This window comes from Mobula birostris, chromosome 4, assembly GCF_030028105.1.
Source record: "Mobula birostris isolate sMobBir1 chromosome 4, sMobBir1.hap1, whole genome shotgun sequence".
NCBI lineage: Eukaryota > Metazoa > Chordata > Chondrichthyes > Myliobatiformes > Myliobatidae > Mobula > Mobula birostris.
The window spans coordinates 184,703,582-184,731,209 of record NC_092373.1 but is presented as its reverse complement, the minus strand read 5'-3'; the positions used below and the strand labels follow the sequence as shown (position 1 = coordinate 184,731,209).

The following is a 27,628-nucleotide window of genomic DNA, read 5'->3' as shown; positions in this document are numbered from 1 at the left end:
GGCAGTGATCACTGTTTCTCAGTAGACCCTGAGTTTTTTGCCTGTTCTGAGATCTTGCAATAAACACAGCATTTCTCAGTCACCCACAGGCACTGATGCATTGAAGATAGTAATGTATTTCACCATCTATAATCTATTTTTGCTGAGAGATAGCTCACAAGATGATGAGTTGTTCATAGTTTTCAGAGTCTGGCTGTGAACCTAGAGAGGCCATGAGAAGCTTGGCGAAAGACTGTGGTCTTGCAGGTATGTGATAATGCTGGAGAGATTCACCAGCGGAGTTTTGGTTGAGTAAGGATACTGAAAGATGATGAGTCTGTTTTCCCTAGTGAGTGGTGAGTACCAGGAATACGCTTTCAGAGAGAATAGTGGAAGCAGAGTTGATAAACAGCATTTAACTGTGGTCTAGATGAACATTTGAATTGCTGAGGCATTGAAGGATGTGGGTCAAATGCTGAAAGATGGGATTAATGTGGTTGGGTTCCCACTGGTTGGCAGAGCCTGTTTCCATGTGTTGTGTATAAGGCTCATCCTCTCATGTACTTCAAAATGAGTTGGTAATATCATGGAACTTGGTCTCTGTGTGTGTGAACTAGAATCATCTGCATATTGCAGCTTCTTTACTGAGGTTTGAAAAATCTTAGTTCATAGTTATAGTTGCATTAGGTTGGATGGTTTCCATGAATTCTGGAAATTGTCTCCATACCCAGAGGTTTGTTGGAAATGAGGTACAGCATTGTGATACGAGTGAAAACAATTGGGGCAATGATGATTCTATATATGACACTGGTCTTCACTGAAATTGGTTCTTTTGTGAAATAATTTGTCAGTACTATGCCTTGTGTGGAGTCATGGAGCAAACAGAGATTGAGATATATTTCTGCAGGCACCTAAATTTGAAGGATATATCTCTCTTGACTGATAGAGCCATTCTTTAGTGAGGTTGTAAAAGGTCTTGCTTCATTTTCTTTGAATTGTCACATAGTAATGATCACTCCTGTTTTTCCTCAAGATGGACGGAATCTATACTGTGACTTAAAAAGCAGTTCTTTGGCTGCTGTGTGGATCCAGTTATAGGACATTTGCAATGACTTTTCCTGTGGTAGACAACAGACAGATTCCTCTATGGTTACCATAGTCAATTTACATGTTTTAGCATTTTTAATGCTCTATAAGAGTTAATATAATCAGTTAGTTTGTGCAATTCTACAAGGGATTGAGTTTTTTTGTAGATGTGGATTGATGAAGGTAGAGTAGTAGATTTTGTCTGTGTGGACTTTATGAAAGTTGTTGACAAGCTTCCACATGGCAAACTGATCTGGAAGTTGATATTGTACGAGATCCAGGGTAGGCTACACAAATGGACTGAAAATTGACTCGGTAGAAGGAGTCAGAGGATGGTAGGGGAGGGTTGATTTCAAGACTGGAGTCTTTGACCAGTGATATGCAGCATGGATTAATTCTGGTTCCTCTGTTGTTTATCATGTATATTAACAACTTGAATAAAGATAAATGTGGCGTAATTAGTAAGTATGCAGTTAACACCACTGTAAAGGTAGAAGTAGTTGGTCTAAGAGTGTAATTGAATCTAGATCAACTGCAAAGTGGGCAAAGGAATGGCATGTGGAATTTAACTTGGAGAAATGTGAAGTGATGCAGTTTTGGAGTTAGATCAGAGCAAGGCTTGCACAATGGGTTCTATAGAGTACTGTGGGGTACAGGTACATTGTTCCTGAAAGTGGTGACATAGATAAAGAAGGTGGTGAAGAAGGTATATGGCATGATTGCCCTCAACTGATGGGTATTGAGTATGGGAGTTTGGATGTCATGTTACAGCTGTATAAGACATTAATGAGACTGCACCTGGAATATTTCTGGTTGCCATCCTTTAGGAAGGATGTGATTAAGGTGAAGAGAAGGCAGGAAAACTTCACAAGGATGTTGCCAATACTGAAGGGCTTGAGTTATAAGGTCAGACTGCATAAACTGGGATTGTTTTCTCTGGAGTGAAGGAGGCTGAAAGACCACCTTATGGAGATTTATAAAATCACGTGGGACTTTGTTAAGCTGGATGATCACTCTTTTTCTCAAGGTACATGTGTCTAAAACCAGAAGGCATAAGTTTAAGATGAGGGGGAAATGAGTTAAAGTGGACCTAAGGAAACATTTTCGCACAGAACGTGGTGGGTATATGAAACAAGCAGTCAGATTAAATGATAGTACGATTACAGTATTTAAAAGATATTTGGACAGGTACATGATTTCACACTCAGTCCTCTTTTATTGTCATTTAGAAATGCATACATGCATTAAGAAATGATACAATGTTTCTCCGGTGTGATATCACAGAAAACAAGACAGACCAAAGACTAACACTGACAAAACCACATAATTATACCATATAGTTACAGCAGTGCAAAGTGATACCATAATTTGAAGAAGAACAGTCCATTGGCACAGTAAAAAAAAAAGTCTCAAAGTCCCGGAGTCGATCGACTCCCGAGTCCCCGATAGCGGCGGCAAAAGGGAGAAACTCCCTGCCATAAACCTCCAGGCACCGTCAACTTGCTGATACCTTGGAAGCAGCCGACCCGGAGTCCATCCGTCCGAAAACTCCGAGCTTCTGAGCAGCCTCTCCGATACAGCCTCCCGAGTGCCATCCTCTGCCGAGGGCCTTCGACCTCTTCCGGGCCACTGAAACACGCAAAGCCGAGGATTTCAAGGCCTTCAGCTCCAGAAATTCCGGTTACCACACAGTAGCAGCGGTAGCAAAGCAGACATTTCAGAAGTTTTCCAGATGTTCCGCTATGCACTCACGTCTGTCTCCATCAAATCAGAATTGTGCACGGTCCCCTACTACTTGACAGATAACAGATATTCATTACTGGAGAGACCGCACACGCTATTGTCGCGCCACCATCTCCTCCCGAATTGGGAAGGTTTGGAGGGATATGAGCTAAATTGGGCAGAGGGTTTGGGCAGCATGGGCAAGTTGGGCTGAAGAACCTTTTTCCAGGCAGTATAACTCTAAGGTACTCTGAGATGTGCTCATAGTTGGATATTGGGGTCAATAGAAGGTATGGCAATCTTTGTGCATGGTATTTCAGGCCCAGCATTGATACCTGTCAAAGCTAAAAGACCCACAGTACTGCAGATTACCGTTCTGTAAGTGACTCATTTACCTCCTAAGTTTTAGCTGATCTGTAACCCTTAATGCCTTATACCTCTAGAGAAGACTATAAAGATACACTGTCTGTGAAGGAGAGCTAAATCATTGTTTGAAGTCCACTGCGCTCGTTATATCCTCAAAGAACCCCAGTAAGTTTGTCAAACAGGACCTGCCTTTGCTGAATCCATGCTGCGTCTGCCTGATGGATCCATTTCTTTCCAGATGCCTCACTATTTCTTCTTTAATGATAGCTTCAAGCATTTAACCAACTACAGATGTTAAACTAACTGGTCAGGTATAGATAAGGATGCATAGAGTTGAGGTGATGTATTAGCATGGATGGAGGATTGGTTAACTAATAGAAAGCAGAGAGTTGGGATGCATGGGTGTTACTCTAGTTGGCAATCAGTGGTGAGTGGTGTGCCTCAGGGGTCAGTACTGGGCCAGCAACTGTTCACGATATACATTAAGGATCTGGAGGACGACACCGAGTGTAGTGTATAAGGTTGCCGATGATACTAAATTAAGTGGAAAAGCAAATTGTGCAGAAGATACAGAGAGTCTGCAGAGAGATACGATAGGTTAAATGAGTGGGCAAGGGTCTGGTAGATGGAATACAATGTTGGTAAATGCGAGGTCATCCACTTTGGAAGAAACAATGGAAGAGCAGATTATTATTTAAATGGTAAAAAATTGCAGCATGCTGCTGTGCAGTGGAACTTGTGAGTGCTTTGTATGAACCACAAAAGGTTGGTTTGCAGGTACAGCAGGCTATCAAGAAGGGTGTTGGCCTTCATTGCTAGAGTGATTGAATTTAAGAGCAGGGAGGATATGCCACAACTGTACAGGGTACTGGTGAAGCTGTACCTGGAGTACTGCGTGCAGTTCTGGTCTCCGTACTTAAGGAAGGATATACTGGCTTTGGAGGTTGTACAGAAGCGGTTCACCAGGTTGATTCCAGAGACGAGGGGTTTAAACTATGAGGAGAGATTGAGTTGCCTAGGACTGTACTTACTGGAATTCAGAAGAATGAGAGGAGATCTGATAGAAACATACAAAATTCTGAAAAGGATAGATAAGATAGAGGCAGGGAAGTTGTTTCCACTGATAGGTTAGACTAGAGCTAAAGAACATAGCCTCAAGATTCGGGGGAGTATATTTAGGATGAAGATGAGGAGGAACTGCTTTTCCCAGGGAGTGCTGAATCTGTGGAATTCTCTGCCTGATGACGCAGTGGAGGCTACTTCAGTAGCTATATTTAAGACAAGGTTAGATAGATTTTTGCATAGTAGTGTAATTAAGGGGTCTGGGAAAAAGGCAGGTAGGTGGAGATGAGTCCATGGCCAGATCAGCCATGATTTTGTTGAATGGTGGAGCAGGCTTGATGGGCCAGATGGCTTACTCCTGCTTCCATTTCGTATGTTTTTATCTTATGTTCTTATGTTGAAGTCATTTTTTGTTCTACACACATGGAACTCTCAAAGTTTTACATTGCACTGATGGTGAATGCTTTTTGTTGTCTAAGTTTACTGCTGGAAATGTTAGACATTTGCCACAACAAATGTATGTCAGTGATGATAAATCTGATTCTGATTCTATGTAATGGGGAAAAAGTTGTCCAACTTAATTATGTGCTAAAATGTTGCTATCAAGTTTAAAATACAATACTTAAGCAATTAAATTGTGGTTGGTATTAACTGTTTCATAAAAGTAAGTCTATGAAAAGCAGACAGTACCTTTAAACCTGAAGAACAGTTAAAGTTATGATTTCAGAGAAAAAATAGTTGTAAAGGAAAAAAATGTATAGCTCAAGCCCCTGGGTGTCATGAATCGTCTTGATCGTTCTGGTCTATCTTGCACTTCCACTGAGTGAACACCGGAGGGCAGCACTGCCAGGAGGGGGCCACCCCCCAACCCAGGTACATATTTCAGTACACCCTGCAGGGGCTCTCCCACACCACCTTGGCGTCTCCTGTCCTGGTTGGATGCAACAGGTGACCCCATGGGCTTGGCCTAGGCCTCACCATAACCGAGGCAAAACAGCTCACCCTGCTGACAGACTCGCCAATGATCCAGTGAACTGGACTTACAGTTCACTGGATCATTGCCAATAGGCAACAGGGTCTTACAATCACAAGAAAAACAAGCCAGTCACTCACTCTGTGCATCATCCAATGGTGCACGACAAGTCCAGGTGTCAGCAGAATAACAGTATGCAATAAATCCAGCTGCAGTACTTGATGTCTTAGTAAAGAGCAGTGACTTGCAATTATGAAAGAGACATACGGGACAAACAAATACATCCTTGATTGGATAGTCAATATCAATATGTAGTTGACAACTGTTAGAGCCTGTCTCTTAAAAGATGTAATGCTGACTAATACATTTGAAATTGCATGATATGGACCTTGCCTTCTGACTGATGGAGATCAATAGGAAATTATTTATAAGAACATAAAATATAGAAGTAGGGTAAAGCATTCAGCTCCTTGTGCCTGTTCTGTGACTCAGTAAGATTATAGCTGATCCTTTACATCCACACTAATTTCCTGCAGTAACATATATGCCTGATTCAATTAATATCTATAAAATGTTTTGATCTCATTCTTGAATATATTTACCAACTGAACTGTACAACCCTCTTGAGTAAAGAATTTCGAAGCTTTACTCCCTTGAGGTATAAATTTCTTTTATCGACCCTGAATAACCAATTCCTTATTTTGTGACTATAACACCTGATCCATATGTCCGAACCAAGGGAATTGTCCTTGCATTTGCTCTGTCAAATGCTGTAAAAATAAGACTCTTTCAGAAATAAGTATCTCGTGGAAATTTATTTTGCATGTCGTTTAATGCAAATTTAAAAATCTGTGCTTATTATTCAGCACACACTTGATTTTGTTGTTATCCTCCTCAGAAACTGACATCGATCAAAATTCAGAATGATAAGATGAGGACGGGTAATTTGCCAGCCAACATGAAGAAAAACAGAGTTCTTCAGATCATCCCATGTAAGAGGTTTTTTATAATGAAACTGAATATTTTTTGTGCTTCAATTTAGAAGATCTGAGTTGTTACATGAAAACCTGACATATTAATATGGTTGCAAATTCATTGCCCCGTTATGGAGCTTTAAATGATAATTTTTGACAACTTAGATGATTTGATTATATGGGTAGAAAATATTTTATCAATCAAGAATAACCTGAACATCAAAACTGATATCAAAGTTCACTTAAATTAAAGTTGATGATATTGTAGAGCGCTCTCCCAAGAAAACTTGAAGATCATCAAGATTATGGCTAATCTACTTCAGTGGCCCCAATGACACTTTTCTGCCGATCCCCTTTATTCTCCTAGTATCCAGAAATCTATCTAACTTGACCTTGTTTATATTTGCAGACTGAGCCTCCAGGAGCAGGTATACCAATGATTTACCTCTCTCTGTATGAAGTTATTTCTCTTCATTGTCCTTAATGGGACCCCTCCCCCCAACCCATCCTTGTGTCTTAAGATTACTGCTTCTGGATTCCTCTGTCGGCCAAGATAACTTCTCTGCATCCATTTTATTGAGCCTCAAGATATTTTGTAGGTTTCCATGAGATCTCATTCTTCTCAACTTAATAGAATGTAGACCTAGCCTACTTGATCTCTGTTCATATGACAGGTGCTATTCATGGAGCAAACAAAGTGAATCTTTGTTATACTCATTCTATTGCTAGTGCATTTTTTAAATAAAGAAACCCAAATGGTACATAATGCTTCAGATGTAGTCTCACCAAGGCTGTAAATAATATAACTTTGATGTATAAATCATTTCATATTAAAGAACAATATACAGTCTTATATAGCTGCAACATAATTTCCTTAAACTTATAATCAATGCCTAGACCATTGAGGGCAACCCTGTGACCATAAGCCACTTTTACCACCTTTACTACTCTGTCTACTTGTGTGGCCATTTTAAATGAGCTATAGACTTCAACTGCGAGATTCCTTTGCATATCAGTGCTGGTAGGCATTACCTTTAAATTTGGCCTACTAAAGTGTAACACCTTACACTCACAAACCTTAAACTCCACTCAGCCATTTCTCCACTTACATCTCTACTGATCTATATGAAGCTGTATCCTTTGATAGCCCTCTATATTGTCCACAACTCCAGCAATCTTTGTGTCATTTGCAATCTTACTAATCCACCCATCTACATTTCTGTCTATTACATATTCATATATCAGCATACCATAAGGGGCCTTGTCAAATGCTTTCCAGGAGCAGCAGTATTTGTTTTTTGATTATGCCATCACCTGTTTTGTCATTTAAATTTCCCTGCCTTTCACTCTATATCTTTTCTCATTTTCTTCCCAGCCATGGACATCCCAGCACTATACCACCGCTTTCTCTCCAATTCAAAACTATCATTTCTATTTTTTTCTCAATTCTGTTGCAAGCTCGTTGATCTGAAATGTTAACTCACTTTTCCTCTTGAAAGATGCTGAATATGTTTTATTTCAGTATTTCATTAAGCATGCATTAACAGTGCTGATACTTTAGTTAGTTAATATATTTGTTAAGCTGTGTGAAAAATCAATCAGGTCCTGGATTTTGGTGCAAACATTTGATGCTCGAGCTGCTGAGTTCCAGCAGTTTGCTTTATGATCTTGGACTAAATATGCGAAACAAACCTTCTTTGCTGCTCAACTTTGCCGCTTTTAGAACCCTCCCCACCACCTGGGGGCAATAACTATCCATATTGAGATCTTGCAACAAATGGACCCCATTCCTTGTGAACTGTCTATCAACAGAGGCAGATGTTGAATTTTGCCACGATAGTGTGTTAGCACAAACTTTGGCCATCTGAGGAAAATGTCATGAAAGATGAAGGCCTCAGACCTGGCAGAAGAAACATGGTCTACCAAGCAACAGAACTTTGCTGTCCTATATACAGCAGGGGTATGATCTGCTTACATGATTAGCTACCTCTAATCATGTCTCCACAAAATGCTTTAAATCCTCTGGAAGGATCAGCATTCTCTCCCAGGGCAAATACCCAGAAGTAATAAAATTAATGAAAAGTAAATTCGTATAATAAATCTCTATTTTGAATTAATTATGTTAAATGGATGTTGCAATAACAATGGGCATTTTTCTTGCAGATGAATTTAATCGAGTCATCATTCCTGTAAAGAGAGGTGAAGAAAACACAGATTATGTAAATGCCTCTTTCATTGATGTAAGTGTCTAGAAAAGAACTATTTAGAGCAGCACTAAAAATGGTAAATTCAGGTTTTCAGACAATTACAATCATTGGGGTTTATCTATGTTTTATATTAAAATCAAGAACAAAAGTATTTCTAAGGTGTAATTATTTTATCTAATTTATTTATTATTATACTTTTCACTTGCAATCCTAAGTAACAATTAGAAGAGTGGATATGAATATAAATAATTGCTGAAACTGTTACTTAGTTACTGTTTGCAGATCAATGCATAAATGGGATATATCAGGCATAAAGTCAGTCTGAGGAAATGTTAACCTTGTTCTGGTGCAGGATTTTGACCTAAAAATTCAAAAAATTCTCCTCCTGCCCACCTCAGGCCTGTAAATCATTATATCTTAAGTGCTATTTTGTTTCAAAAATTTCCACCACCTTTACAGGCAATGTTCCAGAAGTCATTATTTATTTTCTTCTAAAAGAAATCCTCTTATCCCCCCGCTTTTGACTTTTGTCCTTGCCTTTACATTCATCACTGCTGCTTATGAATTATCTTCTGATTGGATCATCTTCTCTTGAAGTTTCATGTCCTTCCTAAAGTATGACAGCCAGAATTTGCCACAATATTTCATTTGTGGCCTAGCCATTATTTTATGGTGAATCAGCATAACCTCCATACTTTTGTATTCATTGCGCTAATTATGAAGACTAGGTTCATAAGTATGTTACAATAAACACTTATGTTTTGCAAAACATGCCTGCAACATCTCCTGTGATTTATACACAACTGCACCCAGATCACCCAGTTCCTGTACACTCTCTAGAACTCTGAATTCTCTATATTGAATCTTTGAAATTTTGTGATGTGATTAAAACTGCAATTGACTCACTATTAATTTTCTGTTTAATATAGCCCAGCATAATATTTAGACATTAGAAATGGAAAGTTAAAGTTCTCATGACCTTTTGATCTAATTAAGACACTGAGAACTTTTAACTTTATTTGTGTTTCTTTTTAGAGTCTGACTAATGATTGCTTTCTTTAATCTTTAATTGTTAGTGTAACTGGTATGTTAATTAGTTTATTAATTAATAGAAATAATCATGACTGACTACCTTGTAAGCTTAATATAGAACATGCCAGTTGCATTAAGTAAACAGAAGTTAGTACATATATCTGTATCTTGATAGATTATTACAAGTTTAGGTATGACAGGAAACTTATTAATTGTCTTGTTGAGTTTATTGAATCACAGAACAATACTAGTTTTGCCCTTTTGAAAGAACTATCTAGTTAGTCCTATTTTCTTGCATTCCCTCTCAGTTTCTATTATTCCCCCTTTAGATTTTAATCCAATTAAACTTGAAAACTGTTACTGAATCCATTTCACCCACCTTCAGTCAGTGCATTTTAGATTGTATCTATCCGTTACACAAGCTACTTCTCCTCGTTTCACTCTTTGTTTTACATCTGACTACAATATGTGCAAGCTGGTCATCACTGCTTTTGCCACTGGGGATAATTTCTGCTTATTTATCAAGAGTTATTTTGATTTTTAGAAACTGACTTAAATATGTCCTTAAACTACCCTGTTTTAACAGAGGCCAACCTCTTGTTTTTCCAGTCTCCTTTGCAAAATTTCAAATATGATGCCCAGTAAAATGTAATCAAAATTCTAAAGCCATTTATGAAAGTAAATCAGTAAACCCACTGGTTCTGTATGCTTTATTTAATGTTATTTCAATTTGTTTTATCATGGAAAGTGGCGCATACAGCCTTGATGTCTCAATTGCTGAATATACCTTCAAATTACATAATTTAGTTCTTGCTACACTTCATTGCTCTTTTTACCAAAATGTATCTCTCCTCACTTTGATGTTAAATTACATTTGTGGTGTGTCAAGCCCATACTAGTTGGTTAAATGTACATTTGAGCTTGTTGATAAAGTTTTCAGGGACCTTCAAAAGTAGCCATGTAAAGTTTATAGACTGAAAAAGCAGCAGCATATAACATTCAGCATAGTTGTGTTTAAGTAGATACTAGAGTAAAAAAACAAGTGGATGAGATACTCTTAAACTGACAACAAATCAACAAAATGAGAACTTGGGGGAAAAAACCTAGAAATGTTCAATTTCATATTTCCCATACCCTTTCTATGCAACGGCCATCAATGAAACAGAATTAAACTTCATTTTAGGTAAATTTAGAGTACCGGGTTTAAAGTATTTTGGTGAAATTGAGACAGTGCTTTAGATAATAATTAGTTTTGAACGCCAATACAGAGAGAGTCTCTGTCCTTTGAAATATGCAGCTAGAAACAGTTTTGAGAAGAGCTGTGAGGTTATTCCCTTTATGTAAAAGACTGAGGCGGATAGAGAAATTAAAAAGATATAGCTGGAATGGGGTTGAAAGGATGTATAATGTGCATCCAACTTGTGTTGAATACTGCATACTAAATATTTTGCAGTGATATTGCACTATAAAACTACCAGTTTTCCTAAATTAACTTAATATTGGAGATCTTGGGAATGTGTTATGTTTTAATTTTGGTTTCTGCTCATGCCCATTAACAGTTGAAAGTTTTCTCAATCCTGTTAGCCTATGGACCAAACTCATGTCTATTTACAAAAATTATTCCCACAGAATCCTCTTATTAAGACACCTTTTATAAATAACAGCATGTAGATACCTATGCAGCTACAAAAATGTTTAAATAGATTACGAATAGACAAGTTTTATAATGTATGTGACTCATTACCAAAATAGTTTATTATTGGAAATAAGGCTATGTTAGAGTAATTGGTAATTTCTTTGGAATATGCCTGCATGTTGCAGATGTATTAACTCAAAAGAATGCGTCAGGTTGTGGCCTTAAGCTTAATACAGATAAAAATTAATTAAATTGAAATGTCATGAAGCTTAAGAATTGAAATTATTCTCCAGCATATATTTTGTTTGTAAAAGATTTATCATGAAATATTGTCAACCAACAACAATATTTGAAATGCAGTGGTTGATACTTTCTGACGGTTAGATATTGACTCATATTGCACAGGTACAAACCCTTTGGTCCATACTGACTATGCTGACCATACTAAAGCTATTTATTGGTACTTGGTCTGTAGCCTTCTGTGCTTTGGTGGTCCAAGTGTTCATTTAGATACTTACTATTGTGAGAATTTCTGCCTCTTCTTAGGCAGTGCATCCCAAACTCCAACTCTGGGTTGAAAAATATCTTCCTTGTATCCCACCTAATCCTCTTAATCCTTTATGTTAAATCTCTGGTTATGTACAGTATTTTGTTCCTGTAAATGATGCTCATAGTTTTTTACTCCCCTATATTGGGTTTCCACTTGGCCGCCCCTACTCCAAAAGAAACAAATATAAATAGTTATTTTATATATAAGTTGGAATTTAACAATTTTTGCATCAAGTAAGTTTTGCAGGTCAAATGTTTTAGTTGAAATTTATCCTAGAGACTGAATTGTTGGTATAACTATTGAATGTAATTCTAAACAGAGAAGTGTTGAAGGTGCTTTTTAATTTAAGTCCTTTTCTGTAATGCAAGGAAACACTGTTAAGTTTCTTAATTTATATTCCTAGGGATATCGACAGAAAGATTCATACATAGCCAGTCAAGGACCTCTTCAGCATACAATAGAAGATTTCTGGAGAATGATTTGGGAATGGAAGTCGTGTTCCATTGTTATGTTAACAGAATTAGAAGAAAGAGGCCAGGTATATCCTCATGAATGTGTTTCTTATGTTTCTTAAGTGGTATTTTTGGATTTTTCCAGAACAACATAGTGATCCTCACCCCTCATCTGACCCTATCAAAAACATCCCCCTCTGTTCAACTGTACAAGCCTTTGTCTCCTTTTCAGTTCCGTCAAGGGTCTCTAACCCGAAAAGTGGACTCATTCTTTTCCACATACCTGCTGAATATTTTCAATATTTTTGTTTTTGTTTTAGCAGTCTTCAAATCAAATAGAGGACTTGTTATTTGAATACTTATGTTTGTTTTTAGGTTTACCTGCTCCCTCATTCACTATGAATAAGTGTATGGTAAATTGTGATGTTTTGTGACACTTCATTTGCTGACATTCAGAATATTGTATAAGCAGTTGTTCTTGCCCTTGAGTGGTCTGATGTTCAATAGCAAGGGTCGAGTCTCGTCCACTACTCTGGTATACTACATGGATTTCCAAATAGGAAGCAAAAATTCTAAATGAGACCAATAGTAACAGAACCCCTGGTGTGATGGCTGGACCCACATGGAAATCCATCAGAGTTGGTCATTCTGTGGACAGAGGCCAAGAAGCTAGGTTAAATGGATCACATCTTTTTACATTACAGGAGAAATGTGCACAGTATTGGCCATCAGAAGGAACTGTATCTTATGGCGATATTACAACTGAAATAAAAAAGGAAGAAGAAAGTGAAAGTTACACAGTGCGTGATTTACTGGTGACTAACACACGGGTAAGCTTTAATGTCATTTTATGCCACCATATCCAGAACATATTTATAATAAAATTAGAGCAGAATTGTGTTTGGAAAGAGAAAGAAATTGGGATAAAGGCCCTTGGCTTCTAATTGGTTATGGCATTATTTTATTCTATTGCTTCTTACAGAATGTCTCTTGAAAATATATTGAAGTCTACTACTTTATTGTTTAATTCTATTCCTTGAAAACAAATTTCAGTTCTTTCTTTCTTTTTCTTTTTCAATCTTTTTATTAGTTTCATAAAGATAGAAACATGGCATGGTAGCAGTACAAAGTTTTTGGGAATACGTTGTTATAATTAACATGAGTGATTATAAAGCCAAATAGTACTTAAATGATAAAACTCCCAATCATATAGGATACCAATGAATGATATAAAACAAAGAAAAATATCTAAACAAAAATCATGAAAAAGGAAAAAAATATATAATAACCCCCCCCCCCAAAAAAAAACTAATCTAAACAGGATTAATCAACTAAACTAAAAAAAAAGACCTGGGCTGCTTTAACATAGTAAAAAATGGGGGGAAAGAAAACCGTAGTGTCGACGACTCCGTTCCTCTCAACCAACATTACAGAGAAGTAAAATACATTTGGAAATGGTCAAATTACTTCATATGAAAATGCTGAATAAATGGCCTCCAAGTCTTTTCGAATTTAATGGAAGGGTCATAAACAACACTTATAATTTTTTCCAAATTTAAACACAGCATAGTTTGTGAAAACCAATGAAATATGGTAGGAGGATTAATCTCTTTCCAATTCAGCAAAATGGATCTTCTAGCCATTAAGGTAAGAAATGCAATCATCCGACGAGCTGAAGAGGTTAAGTGATTTGATTCTATCATGCTTCAGTTCTTGCTTCCATATTATGGGTTTATTTGCTTGTCCTGAAACTGCTTACAATGATTTTGTTTTATATATTTTTTTATTGGAGGAAAAATAGATTGAGAATTCTCTATTGCTCTCTGTATCTAATATTACATTTTCCACTTGACTTTATGCTCCTCTTCATCCCTTCTTTAGTTGATTTCTCATTTATTAAATTTCATTGGCAGAGGAGTGCATTGTTAGTTCTTTTGATCACTGAAGTTCAGAATGTTCTGTTCTGTTTTGTAATTTGCTGCCTATTCTAGACCGGCATGAACAACTGTAAATGACAGCATAACAAGATGTCTCTACATATGAAATCTGGACTGTAAAGGAATGCTTTATTTTTGTATTCCATTATTTTTGTCTGTTCATTCATAAAGATGTTTCTATATAAGAAACTGAATGTTTGGTAGCTTTTGAATCGTAAAGAATCATAAAGTAACCCAGTATGCAAACAGGCCCTTCAGTTCATTAAGATTGTACCAGCCACCACTATCCTATTTACTGTGATCCTGTTTTATGTCTCCATATTCCCCCTAACCCCTAGATTTTACCACACATAGAGTCACTTTACAGTAGCAAATTAACCTACTGTTCTGCATGTCTTTGGGATGTGGAACTCTTAAGGACATGCATTCAGAGGGTAGTATTGAACCTGGGCCACTGGAGCTGTGAGCAGCTGCTCTATTAGTTATGCCACTGTGCCATTTGGTTTTGGGACGGTTTACCCAGCAAAGAATTTTTTTTCCCCGCAAGGAAAACAAAGTTCGTCAGATCAGACAGTTTCATTTTCATGGTTGGCCTGAGGTGGGTATTCCTGCTGATGGAAAGGGAATGATCAACCTGATTGCAGCAGTGCAGAAACAGCAACAGCAGTCAGGAAACCATCCAATCACCGTGCATTGCAGGTAAGCCATAAGCAACTTACAAGTATGCTTTAGATCCAATCTTTCATTTAAAGATTTTACAGCTATGTTGAGAATTCAAAGTGCATTCCTGGGTATGAAGGCACAATTTGAGATATGTAAATTTGCAATTTAAAATTGTCACTGCATGTAACTAAATGATAGTGTTTCTAATTTCTGACGTCTTGGATATTAGGGAAGGAGAGAAATGGTGGTTGTGGAAGAGAAATAACTGTTTCCTTCCATCCAGCTACCATGAAGGAACAGCAACATGATTCCATGTCAGAGTAGTGTGTGAGCCTGAGAGAAACATGTAGGTGCTAGTGTACTCATGTGCCTGAAGTCCTTGCCTACTTGGTGATACAAGTTACAGATATAGAATCTGCTGTTAGAATTGCCTAGTCATGCATATCTAGGATATTTTGACTGAAACCTCCTGTGCCAGTGGTGAAGCCATTGTTTAGGTTGTTGAATTTAAGCTTATTGCTTTGATGGTATGCTGTTGCGTTTCGATAGTTGGAACTGCACTCATCCAGGCAAGTGGAGACCCTTTCTCCTATGGTCTACAATCCTCTGCTATCAGATTGCTTCTTCTCCAGGCTTTGACCTTTCCCGCCCACCTGGCTTCACCTATGATGTTGCAGCTGGCCTCTCCCCTGGAACACACAAACTGTGAAGAGTAGTATACCATGGGAACACTTAGAATTGACCATTTTGGCAGGGAAAAAAAGAGAAGCCTATTTTCTAAATGGTAAGATGCTGCAGAGGGTTCTGGTTATCTAAGTGCATGTTCACAAAAGACTACAATACATATATAGTATAATTAAGTAAGTGAACAAGTTATTTATTGTAGGGGAGACCGAATACAAAGTGGAGGGTTTATAATTTAATTATATAGGGCACTAATTTATTGTGTTATGGTGCTCTTCTTCTAAAGGAAAGACATTAATGTGTTGGAAGCAGTTGAGAAGGTTACTAGATTAACACTAGGGATGGATAGATTGACCTATGAGAGAAGGTGTTGAACTGGCTCGGCTTGTGTCCAGGATGGACAGCTTGGTATAATAAAATCAGTCCAAGTGAATCTTGGGAGGCTGTGGGGAATCCAGAACTAGAGGTCACTGTTGAAACTTTTGAAAAGTAACGGGGTCGTCCAGCGAAGGCAGAGGTGATGGATTTTGCTTTTCCTTTCTGAGGGATGTAAATCTTTGTAATTCATCCTTGAAGGGTGGTGGAAGAAGAAGGTTTGAATACATTTTAAAGCCAAAGAAGGTAGCTTCTTGATATTTAAGGAGATGAAAATTTGCCATTGGGAATGCAGAGTTGAGGTTACAGTCAGAATAGCTATCACCTTATTAAATAGCATAGCAGGTCTGAGGAGATGAGTGGGCTATTAGTGTTATAAATGAGGTGAGTGAAGGAAGATGCTTAGAGTCATACTTGCTTTTCAGCTTTGTGTGTGTGCTTTTGTGAATTCCATTGTGTTTCTTTGTTTTGTGAGTGCCTACAAGAAGGTGAGTCTCAAGGTCTGTATGGTATACATACTTCGATAATAAATTTGAATTTTGAACCTTTCTTTTATTAAATGCAATCGTGAGCAATAGCCAAATCAGAAATTCTGATCAAGTTAACTAGTTCCCAAGAGGACTCTGATAGGCCAATCAGATGGTTCACTGCTGCTCAGCGACAGAACACAAAAAAAATCATATGTACAATTAAGAAATATTAAAAAATAGTAGAAATACTGGAGACATGATGATCATGATGAAGTCTGCTGGAGAGAGACATTTATACACACGTTGTCCTCCATAATTCAGAGATTGAAGGATGAGGTTGCAGGGTGACAAATCGTGGCAGGAGCACTTGGAACCAAAAACTCATCCCTACCGGGAGAAAACAGCACCTGTTCTTTCCGCACTGTTCTCCAGCAGCTTAAGGATTAAGTTCAGCCAGAACATAGCTCACAAGTGCTCTTAAAAGTCAGGTATTAACCCTACCTACCAACAACCAAGCATTGCCATCCTGGTCCCCTTCATGCTAGCTTATGAAGAAGCATGTGTCTTCCCTCCCAGATAGGTGTTTGTGCACTCGACTCTTGAAGGCTTGGACCCCATCGTTGCAGATATTTCCAACCACAGCATCTGGAAGACTGTTCCAAATTCTGATAGCACAGTGAACGAAGCTTCTATCCAGTGTGCATCAGGCATAGAAACAGCATGAGCAGGCATAGATAAACTTGATCGTGTGGTGCGTCGTCTCTCATAAGCTGAAGGCAGCATAGTGCGAAGGTCTGCAGGGCTATGACTGGTGTGCATTTTGTATAGCACAGTAGCTGCAGCAGCCTGTTGTCTGTGGTGTAAGCTACTGATGGCTAGCTTCTCACGAGCTGTGGCTTCATCTACACCTATAATCCTGAGAGCCTTTCTTTGATGAAATCAAGTTGGCTGAGGACACTCTGTGAGGCATTCATCCATGATAAGCAGGCATACTCCATAATACTTTGTACCTGGGCTTTGTAAACCGTGATTCTGCCCTCTGTCTAGTTTGGATGCTACTTTCCGTAGAGCTCCAAACCTTTGTCCAGCCTGGTTTGAAATAGTGGAAAGGTGTTTATCCCACACCAACTTGCTGTCAATATTAACACTGAGGATCACTAGCTCCTTCTTTAAATCCATCTTGCAGTTCCCAAAATACAGGTCGGGGTTAGATGGATTCCTCTTCCTAGACGTCACCATCGCCTTGCACTTAGTAGACTCAAAGGTGACATTCCAGTCGTCTGCTCAGGCTTTCATCCTGTCAAGATCCCTATTCATGTCTGCTGCCACTGTATTACTCTCTCCTGCTCTAATTGGTGCAAATAGTGTGGAGATCACCGTACAGGTATAGCTCGTTACTGCATGCATCAACCAAGTCGTCAATAAAGATGGAAAACAGAAGTGGCCCAAGTATTGAACCCTGTGGTACAGATGCATTGATGAAGCCTGACCAGAGATAACAACTTTCATGGTCTGTCCATGAAGGTAGCTCTGCAGCCATCTAAGCAGCTTTCCAGATATTCCTTTGGATCTCAGCTTAACACAGAGTCCATTATGCTAGACCTTGTCAAATGCTTTTTTGATATCCAGGGCTATGACACACACTTCTCCACCTTCGTCTAAGAAGGTGTTCCACGTTTGAGATAAGGTGGTGAGGAGATCAGCTGTACTGTGATCAGGTTGAAATCAATACTGCCTATTTGAAATTAAGTTGTTATGGAGTAGGTGGTTCTGAACTTGTTTGTGGACTGCTGCTTCCATTACCTTGCTGATGACGCTGAGTAAGGATATGGGGCGGTAATTTGTAGGATCAGGTCTGGAATCCCGCTTGTGTACTGGTGTTACTGATGCTATTTTCCATTGTCCTTGGAATACACCACTCGAGAAGCATAGCTGGAAGAGGCAGCAGAAAGGACTTGCAAGTTCTGCTCTGCTTTCCTTTAAGACCCTAGATGGAATCTGGTCAGGGCCAGATGCTTTATCAGGCTGAAGCTGTTGCATAATTTTCCTGATGTCTTTAGGTTTGAAGATGATTTTGTTCAGCGAGATGGTAGTAAGCTGCTTGACATCTGGTGGCTGGTCATTAGCATTTGTGAGCTGACATTTATCTGCAAAAGTCCGACAGAAAACATTGGCCTTATCCTTTGCTGTTGTATGTACAGACCCATTGTGCTCAATGACAGGGATGTCAGAGTGGCCTGTTCTTCCAGAGAGGGAGTTCACTTTGCAGCCTTTAACCATTTCATAAACTAAATCATCTGGAATTTCTCAAGTTATATAAAGGATAAGACACAGTTAATCAGGAAAACACAAGAAGTGAAAAAAGAAAGGAGAGGCAGAAACATATGCACCCACAAAAAGACAACCGCAAGTCACAAATAACATCATTTTAAATCATACATCAATAATTTCTGATACATTGGTGATAAAAGGTAATTAACAGTAAACTGCGTGCTTGTGGAATTGCACAAATAAAAATGAAGTTAGGAGATTGAGCAAGGATCAAATTGAATCAGACAGGCACCTCCCATTTTAAACCAGTATATTTATTTTTAATTCATGCTTCGTATTCTTACAGTGCTGGAGCTGGAAGGACAGGAACTTTCTGTGCCCTGAGTACTGTTTTGGAAAGGGTGAAGGCTGAGGGTATCTTGGATGTATTTCAGACAGTAAAGAGTCTACGGCTACAGAGACCACATATGGTCCAGACACTGGTAAGCGTTGTTTACTAAACAACAATGGTAGTATGATCCACTCAGAAACTTAAGATAGTCCCTACTGCTTATTCAATTGAATATCCCTCCATTCTCTGCATATTTATGTGTCTGTCTAAGAGCCTATTCATCACCTTAATCATATTTACCTTCATTACTACTCCTGACAGTGCATTCCAGACACCCTCTGCTCTCTGTGTAAAACAAAATTATTCTTACACTTCTCCTTTGAGATTACACCCTCTCACCTTAAGAACATGCCCTTTAGTATTACATGTTTCAACTCTGCGGAGAATGATACCAGCTGTCTGTGACCCTCATGATCTTATAAATTTCTATCAGGCCTCTCCTCAACCTCTGCCGCTTAGAAAACAACCCTGATTGTTCAGCCTCTCATCATAGCGTGTGCCCTCTATTTCAAGTAACTAGCTTGTAAATTATTTCTGCACTTTCTTCAAAGCCTCGATATCCTTCCAATAATGGGGTGACCAAAATTGAACACAGTTGCCCAGATGAGGCCTAAACAGAGTTTAATAAAGTTGCAACATAACATCTTGACTCTTGAACTCAGTGCCTCAACTAATAATAGCAAATATGCCATATACCTTCACTACTCCATCAGGTAGTGCAGCCATTTTCAGAGAGCTATGGGCTTGGCTCCCAAGATCCTTCTGTACGTCAGTGCTTTTAAGGGTCCTGCCATTAACTCTGTATTTTCCCTTTATATGTGATCTCCCAAATTGCAACACCTCACACTTGGCTGGGTTAAGGCTATCTGCCATTTCCCTACCGATATCTGCAACTGAGCTATATCTCATTGTATTCTTTGGCAGTCTTCGACACTATTCACGTTGCCACCAGGTGAGCTTACTGACTTACCAATCCACATTTTCATCCCAGTAATTTACATTTATCACAAGCAGCAGAAGTCCCTGCAAAGCATCACTATTCACAAACGTCTGGCCAGAATAAGTCCCACTGACCATTATCCTCTGTTGTCTTCCATGTGCAAGCCAATTCCGAATTCAGATGGCCAAGTCACCATGGAACCCATGCATTTAAATCTTTTGGATGTGCCTAGCATGTGGGACTTCGTCAAATGCCTTACTAAAATCCACGTAGGCAACATCTACAGCTCTCATTTCATGTATCACCTTTGTCACCTTCTCAAAAAAACTCCAAGTTAGTCAGGTATTTCTTGCCTTCCACAAAGCCATACTGACTAGTAAACATGAGATTCTTCAGATGCTGGAAATCCAGAATAACACACAAAATGTTGGGAGGATCTCAGCAGGTCAAGCAGCATCTATATAGAGGAATAAAGATTTGGTGTTCATTATCCATGGTTCTCCAAATGCTCATAAATCCTATCCATGCAAATGCTATCCAGCTGCTTCCCTGCCACTGCTGTGAGACTCACCTGTCTATAGTTTCCAGAATTATTCATATTTCCCTTCTTAAGTAATGGAACCACATTAACTTCTTGCCAGTCCTTCAGGATCTTACTTCTAGCTGGAGACGACACAAGGATTTTGGTGAAAACCTTTGGAACCTTGTTTCTTATCTCAGTCATTACCAGGGGTATTACCCGTCACACCATGGCAACATATCCAATGTATGTTATTCAGGAGACCCAGCACTGTCTCTTGCTTAAAATCTCAAACTGCCCTAGCATGCTTCACACAGATCTCACTGTCCTTCACATCCTCCTTTGTAAATACCAACTCACTCATTTATGACCCCACCCACCTCCACTGCCTCAAATCACATGTTCTCTCTCTTATCCTTGTTGTCCTTCCCTTTTCCTCATTATCTTTTTGCTCTTAATGTAGATGTAGAATACCTTGGGGTTCTCTTTAATCCTTGTCAAGGACCTTTCTTGCCTCCTCCTGGTTCTCCTTATTCTCTTCTTGAATTCACAAGAACAGAAACTATCCAAATTAATTAGTTTTAATTAGGTCAGAAGCATTTGATGGTTTAGAAACAACACAATCTTAGAACTTTTTTCTGTTAGTACTCTCAGAAACTTTGTATTTATTAACAAGAAAAAAAGCACTTGCCTATAAGCAAAATGTACTTTTTGCCCCCAATGTTGAATGATACAGCAAATATTTTTTGTGAACTTTAAGACCTTAGTTATAGTGGACAAGTGTTTCTATCTGCAAGTCAAACCAAATGGGTAAAGTCCTGTTATTCTTTTAAATGCTATGTTGCTCCTTTTGGTATCTTGTAGCTATTACATTTACAGTGGTACTAAAGGCTTTTAATAGATTAAGAGATCTGTTACTTGTTACAATAAAATATGTTTAAACACATTGTACATCACAAAGTCCAGTAATAAATGTTGTTTGAGTAATGGAGCTGTCATTCTTCTACCCACAGTGGAGTCCACAAATAGCATCCAGATGATTGATGTTTTTTTCTTGGTTATGGTTGTTAAGATAATGTTTGTCATAATGTCTTGCAATCTCCCAGTTCTTTAATAATGCTATTAAATGTTTTCTGTTCAGCTGAAATACTAGATCAGGACCTTCAGTTTAATGTCTAAGCAATGAACCAAATCTTTGACAGTTACATCAAAAACAATATGTAGATAGCCCGACTAGAGAAATGAAGCAGGCCAGGTAATTGAAGTGTCAGTGGGAGCAGCACTGTAGGACGTCACCATAATGCTATTAATTTAAAGTAGTTATTGAAAAAGATAGGGTTGGTCCATCAGTTAAAAGTTCTACATTGAAGCAAGGCAAATTTTGAAGGCATTAGACAGGGCAAATGTTGACTCACAGAGGCCGCAGGTAAAAGGGGTAACTGGCAAATAGTAAGCTTTTAATTCTGAGTTACAGAATGTTCAGAGACAGCACCCTGAGAACCCTGCTTGACAAAGAACTTTGAGGCTCTGCTGAAGGAAAAGGAGGCATATTACAGGTATATGCAGCTGGGTTCAAGCGACTCCCTTGAGGAGGATAAGAGATTTAAAAGTTCACTTAATGTGGGAAATAAGGACGACAAAAAGAGGTTCTGGCAGATGAGGTAAAAGAGAACCCTTGGGGATCCTACAAGTGTGTTGCAAGCAAAAAAAAATTAATTAGAGAGAGTATAACATCTCCCTTCAAAGTAGTTATCTATGTGTGGAGCCATAATGATCGGTGAGATTTTAAATAAATATTTCCCACCTGTATTTACTGTGGAGAAGGTCATGCAAGTTAATGAATTAGCACCTTAAAACTATGCTCCCCCGTGTTAGCCATTTCAATCCTGGGAAAAAGCCATCAATGCCCTTCATAGTCTTATATACCTCTATCAGGTCACTTCTCATCCTCCTTCGCTCCAAGGAGAAAAGTTCACTCAGCCTGTTCTCATAAGGCATGCTGTCCATTTCAGGCAACATCCTTGTAAATATCCTCTGCACTCTCTCTACAGTATCGACATCGTTCCTGTAGTGAGGTGACCAGAACTGAATACAGTACTCAAAGTGGGATCTAACTAAGGTCTTGTATAGTTGTAACATTACCTCATGGCTCTTGAACTCAGTCCCATGGCTGATGAAGGCCCACACACCATACGCCTTCTTAACAACATTGTCAACCTGTGCTGCAGCTTTGAGTGTCCTGTGGACGTAGACCCCAAGATCTAGCTGATTCCCCACACTGCCAAGAGTCTTACCATTAATATCATATTCTGTTCCGAAATGAACCACTTCACACTTGTCTGGGTTTACTTCAAGAAAGGCTGCAAGGAAGAGCCAGGAACCTACAGACCAATGAGTCTAACATCAGTGGTGGAGAGATTACTGGAAGGGATTCTGGGGACAGAATCCACCAGCATTGGAAAGGCAAGGACAAATAGGGGATAGTCAACATGGGTTTGAGTGTGGAAAATCATGACTCCTAAATTGATTGAGTTTTTTGAAAAGTTGACCAAGAGAATTGATGAGACATGGTCTACAGATACTTTAACAAGGCCCTTGACAAGGATAGGCTGCTTTGAAAGGTTAAGTCATATACAATCTAAGGTAAGCTAGCCAACTGGGGTTTTGAGGAAGGATAAATCACCAGGACTGTATAAGATCTGTCTCAGAATATTATGTGAAATTAGTGAAGTGATTGTTGAGACCAGACAGAGATTTTTGTATCATTATTAGACATAGGCAAGGTACCAGACGGCGGGAGCATATAAAAGGAGCCACAGGAGTTAGCCAAATATCTGAAGGCCATGAGCCATATGTTAGTGGAAGTGAAATTGCCATTTTGGGAGAAATCATGTCTTGCAATCTTGATTTAGACTTCTTAAGGAGGTAACAAAGGAGATTGTTAAAGACAGGGCAGTTGATGTCTGTATGAACTTTAGTAAAGCATTTGACAAGGCTGATCTAGAAGGTTAGGGACATTGGATCCAAGGCAAGCTGGCTAATTGAATCCAAAATTGGCTTGGTTTAGGAGACAGAGGGTAGTGATGAAAGGATGTTTTTCTGATTGGACGTTTGTGATTAGTGGTGGGTCACTAATTTGTAAGTAAATTTTACTTTTATAGAGTAGTTATAAACAAGAATATGCTGCCGGGGAGATGTTGGAATCAGATACCATTACAATGTTTGAGGGCATTTAGGCAGACATTTAAATAGGCAAGGTGGAGGCAGTGTCCTAATGTAGCTAAATGGGATTAATCTAGATGGACAAAGAGATCATGTGGTGGACCAAAGAGCCTGTTTCTGTGCTATACAACTTTATAACTCTGCCTGCTATTCAGGAGTTTGCATGTTAATACACCAGGCATTATCATCTACATCAACTCAAGGAAATAAGGAATCCTGCCAGTTTTTCAGTTTAGGATAAAACATTTTGTTGGGATTAACCAACTTGTTTTTCTTCCTCTTGTCCCAAGCCAATCAACTGTCCAGCTCTTGGCTCCATCCCTCCCCCTCTTGTCTTCTCCTATCACTTTGGATCTCCCCCTCCCCCTCCCACTTTCAAATCTCTTACTAGCTCTTCTTTCAGTTAGTCCTGATGAAGGTTCTCAGCCCGAAACCTCGACTGTACCTCTTCCTAGAGATGCTGCCTGGCCTGCTGTGTTCACCAGCAACTTTTGTGTGTGTTGTTCAGAATTGTGTCCTAGTTTTGACTGAAAGTTTATTCAGCCTTTGTCATTTGTAGTTGTATGCAAAATCAGGCCCTGTGTCCCTGATTGCTCTAAGCCTTCATTAAAAAAATTCTAATCCTCCAGCTGTCCGTTTCAATAGGTACATTTAATGTCAGAGAAATGTATGCAGTATACATCCTGAAATTCTTTTTCTTCGCAAACATCCACAAAAACAGTGCCCCAAAGAATGAATGACAGAACCCCAAAGCCACCCCCACAGTTCTCCCCTCCCAAGCACAAGCAGCTGCAAGGCAACACCCTCCCCCCAGCAAAGATGCATCAGCACCCTCCACCGTGCAGCAAAGTATCAGTAAAGACACAGACTTGCAGTACCCCAAAGACTACTCGTTGATCCAGTAATTTGACATACCACAGGCTCTCTCTCTCTCTCTCCCCCCCCAATAAGGGAAGAAGAGTTGTCCCTGTTTCACAGCAAGAGGGGAGACATAACAAACAATTCCAGATTTATGATGTTAAAAGTCTGTTGCAATGCTTTTTCCGAGCTCTGCGCCCAGAGAGTTGGCCCCAGAAAGTCTCAGGTCTCTGGACACACAGCCCAAAGCAGCCTGCTGCTCCTGATGTTCTATGTTCTCCCGCGACGCCTCACCCTGAAGAAGCGCTGGGCTTCCAGGCTGCGTCGTTGGGATATCAGAAAGTGTCTGGTTGTGAGGCCCTGAGAGCTGGTTCCATTTCCACAAAGAACCAAAGTCAGAGTGTGCTCCAGGTCAGAATCTTCAAAAGAACCTTGAAAAGGAAAAAAGAGGGATATAAAGATGGAAATAGAGCTGTTTCTGAAGATGCAAGCAAAGGAGTCGCCGTTTAGCGCCATCATCACTCCGCTCCACCTCTCTAAATTTGCTGCAGCACAAATTTAGTAAAACATTTTTCACTATTGGATGATATATTTAGTAAATGTTGGGAGCTGGCATGACATTGATTGTTATTTTAGTATTCTTTTACTTGAAATTTATGGTTCAAAATATATATGTTTTAAACTAACGTTTTTGATAATATCAATGAACTACAACAAATAAATTATTATTTCCTTCTGCAGGAACAGTATGAATTCTGCTACAAGGTTGTGCAAGAATATATTGATGCATTTTCGGATTATGCTAACTTCAAATGAAAAATGGCCTTCATAATATTTTGTAATATTCTATTTGTTAATATACTGAAACTCGTGTACATATCTTAAGGGTTTTAGAGGTTGGTACCATAAAGCTTTCATATTAGCTTGAGATTTTTTATGTCGCAGATGGTTAGCATATTAGTCTCAGTTAAGCAATTTTATTGAGTAATGTGGCCTGATGTTTGGATTAATGTTGATGAGATTTATTTAGTAGCTGCTTCAAAGGGTATTCATTTGAATTCAAAGGAGGAAGGACATGATTTTTTTTTTAAAAAGCCATCACTACAATATCTGTGGTGTTGCTCAGTTGCTGTCCTCAGATCGGATGTATTGTTGCCAGTGCTTTCTGTTATCTCACCTATGATAAGTAATCAAGTTTGAAATACCCTTCTGTCATTAACCGATCAGTGCCATTTAGATGTCATACCCTTTACTTGGACCATTCTCCTTCTCAGGCATTTAGCAACTTTGTAATTGTACACTTTATATTTTCAATCTCATACCATTTTATTTATCTGATTTGAGGTGGAAACAGTACTTTATTGAGTTATGTAGATAGCCAAAGCGACTTCAGAAACGCTTAATGTGCTACTATATTGTAGAGATGCTGACCTGTAAAGGGAATACAATAAGAAAATACTGCTTTTAAAAAAAGCTTTTTTTTGGTGTGGAGCCTACATTGGCTGAACTGAAAAGTACTGGATATCCTACCTGCATTATTTTTCCACATATCCCAAAATCTGTGTAATGTCCAGGTTTAATTATAAGTAACTTTGGTCTTGTAAAATGAACACATCTCTCTAACTGTTTTTGCATTAAAATACATGGGACTTGTTATAAAGTTCTGTACGAATTTAAAAAAAAGTGAGCTTTGGGAAATAAATTTGGAAATAAATTCTAGGACAATATAAAAGAATATTCTTTAGCCAAAGCCACTATGTACTGTACATATGAGCTGTAACTTGAAGGGTATTGGATTGTTTGTTATATATGTTTTTAAAATCTACTTGTTTGAGCTTTTGTCTTAATAAGTGGAAAAGTAACTGAAATACTCTGTTGGATGTTTTAAAGATGTGAAAGATTTGTCTGGGATTACCATCATCCCTGAATCACTGCTGCCCCATTTCCTAATTTTATTCCCCAATTAACACTCACCTTTGTGCAAAAGGTGGGCAAAATTATATTAGTAACTTGCACAAGATGGGGGGTGGGGTGACAGAAAGAAGAGTTCAGTGATTCACATTATCGTATGTGTCAAATCTGGACCAAATATAATCAGATTATTGTTTCAAAAAATCTCAATTTAGTTTTAAAATTAATAATTGTTTTAAAAAGAATAGTTGTTAAATGTCTTTAGTTAGTCATTTGCTCCTAACAATTATATTTTTTCTTAAAATGTACAAATAACTGCAATTTCTTAACCTGTATTTATTTTTTTATGATGAGGAGAAAATTTGGTGGATTTTTTTAATTTTATCTTTTAGTAGTTTAGGAGCACTCATTGTTAGGTAATCTAAAGTTGAGTCATTGTTTGTGAAAATAACTTACATAATGACCTGTACAACATACAGTGCACAGTCCCATTAAGTTATTTGAAATTTTGATCATATCACATTTGGGAAAACATGGCACAGCTGTTTACCAGGTTCTCCAATAGTGCATTCAGTAGATAGACTATGGTAATTTACTATATATGTTATATGGATTTAATGTCAACTGCCTACCTTCAGTAATTCTGATATCACTGACCACACTAGTATAAATGGGTATTGTCTGAATCCCTGACTCTTGAAACTTTGGTATTTTGGGACAATGGCTAAACTACAGTTATAATCAGAATAAATGTGCTCATTAAAAAAAAGGTTCATTTGCTTCTCTTTTGTTTAGTTTGAATAAATTAATAGATATAAACTTTCTTTGAGAGTTTGAAGATTTTTGTCACCTCACTGCATAGGGTTGCAATGTAAAGAGCCTTCTATATTTCTCATATCTTCACAAATCTCACATTTGATTTATACCTGCTAACAATGACTGGTTTAAACAAAATATAAATTGAATACCTTCCTGTTCACAGATTCTATCACTGTATTTATAAATTAGTCAATGTTAGGGAAACATTTTCTCCCTTTCAGAAGTATTTTATGGAGCTCCTGAGTTGATGATCAACCAAATGAAGGCACCTATGTGTCAAGTTCAATAACTGGAACAATCAATAAAATAACAACACTACTGCAGTTTTGTAATTCATTGTAAATTTTCGGCTGAGAGGATCTGTATTGCTTGAATTTGATGGGAGGTTTGTGTTAGAGAAATTAATTTGCTAAGAATGTTTGATTAAAGTTGGTCACAAGTAAATTAGACATAGACTTTGAAGTAGAGAGATTTATTCACAGTGTCGAGGGGAGTGGAGCCGCTAATGGTGGGTTTCGAACTCCAAAT

The 27,628-nt window shown here is 38.4% G+C and overlaps 1 protein-coding gene across 3 annotated transcripts in view; it reads left to right on the top strand.

Annotated features, from left to right (window-relative positions):
- The window catches only part of LOC140196836 (receptor-type tyrosine-protein phosphatase alpha), a 202,387-nt gene extending 175,113 nt beyond the window's left edge, over positions 1-27,274 (top strand). For 2 of the 3 annotated variants that reach the window (XM_072256682.1, XM_072256681.1), the window contains 7 exons: positions 6,087-6,180; positions 8,326-8,402; positions 11,991-12,125; positions 12,744-12,869; positions 14,524-14,675; positions 18,786-18,921; positions 25,112-27,273. In XM_072256682.1, coding sequence (XP_072112783.1) covers positions 6,087-6,180; positions 8,326-8,402; positions 11,991-12,125; positions 12,744-12,869; positions 14,524-14,675; positions 18,786-18,921; positions 25,112-25,186 — 795 coding nt within the window. In that variant the 3' untranslated portion in view covers positions 25,187-27,273. Of the gene's footprint in view, positions 1-6,086; positions 6,181-8,325; positions 8,403-11,990; positions 12,126-12,743; positions 12,870-14,523; positions 14,676-18,785; positions 18,922-25,111 lie in introns of all 3 variants that reach the window. The other variant, XM_072256683.1, reaches the window with a different exon arrangement.
- The last annotated feature ends 354 nt before the right edge of the window (positions 27,275-27,628 follow it).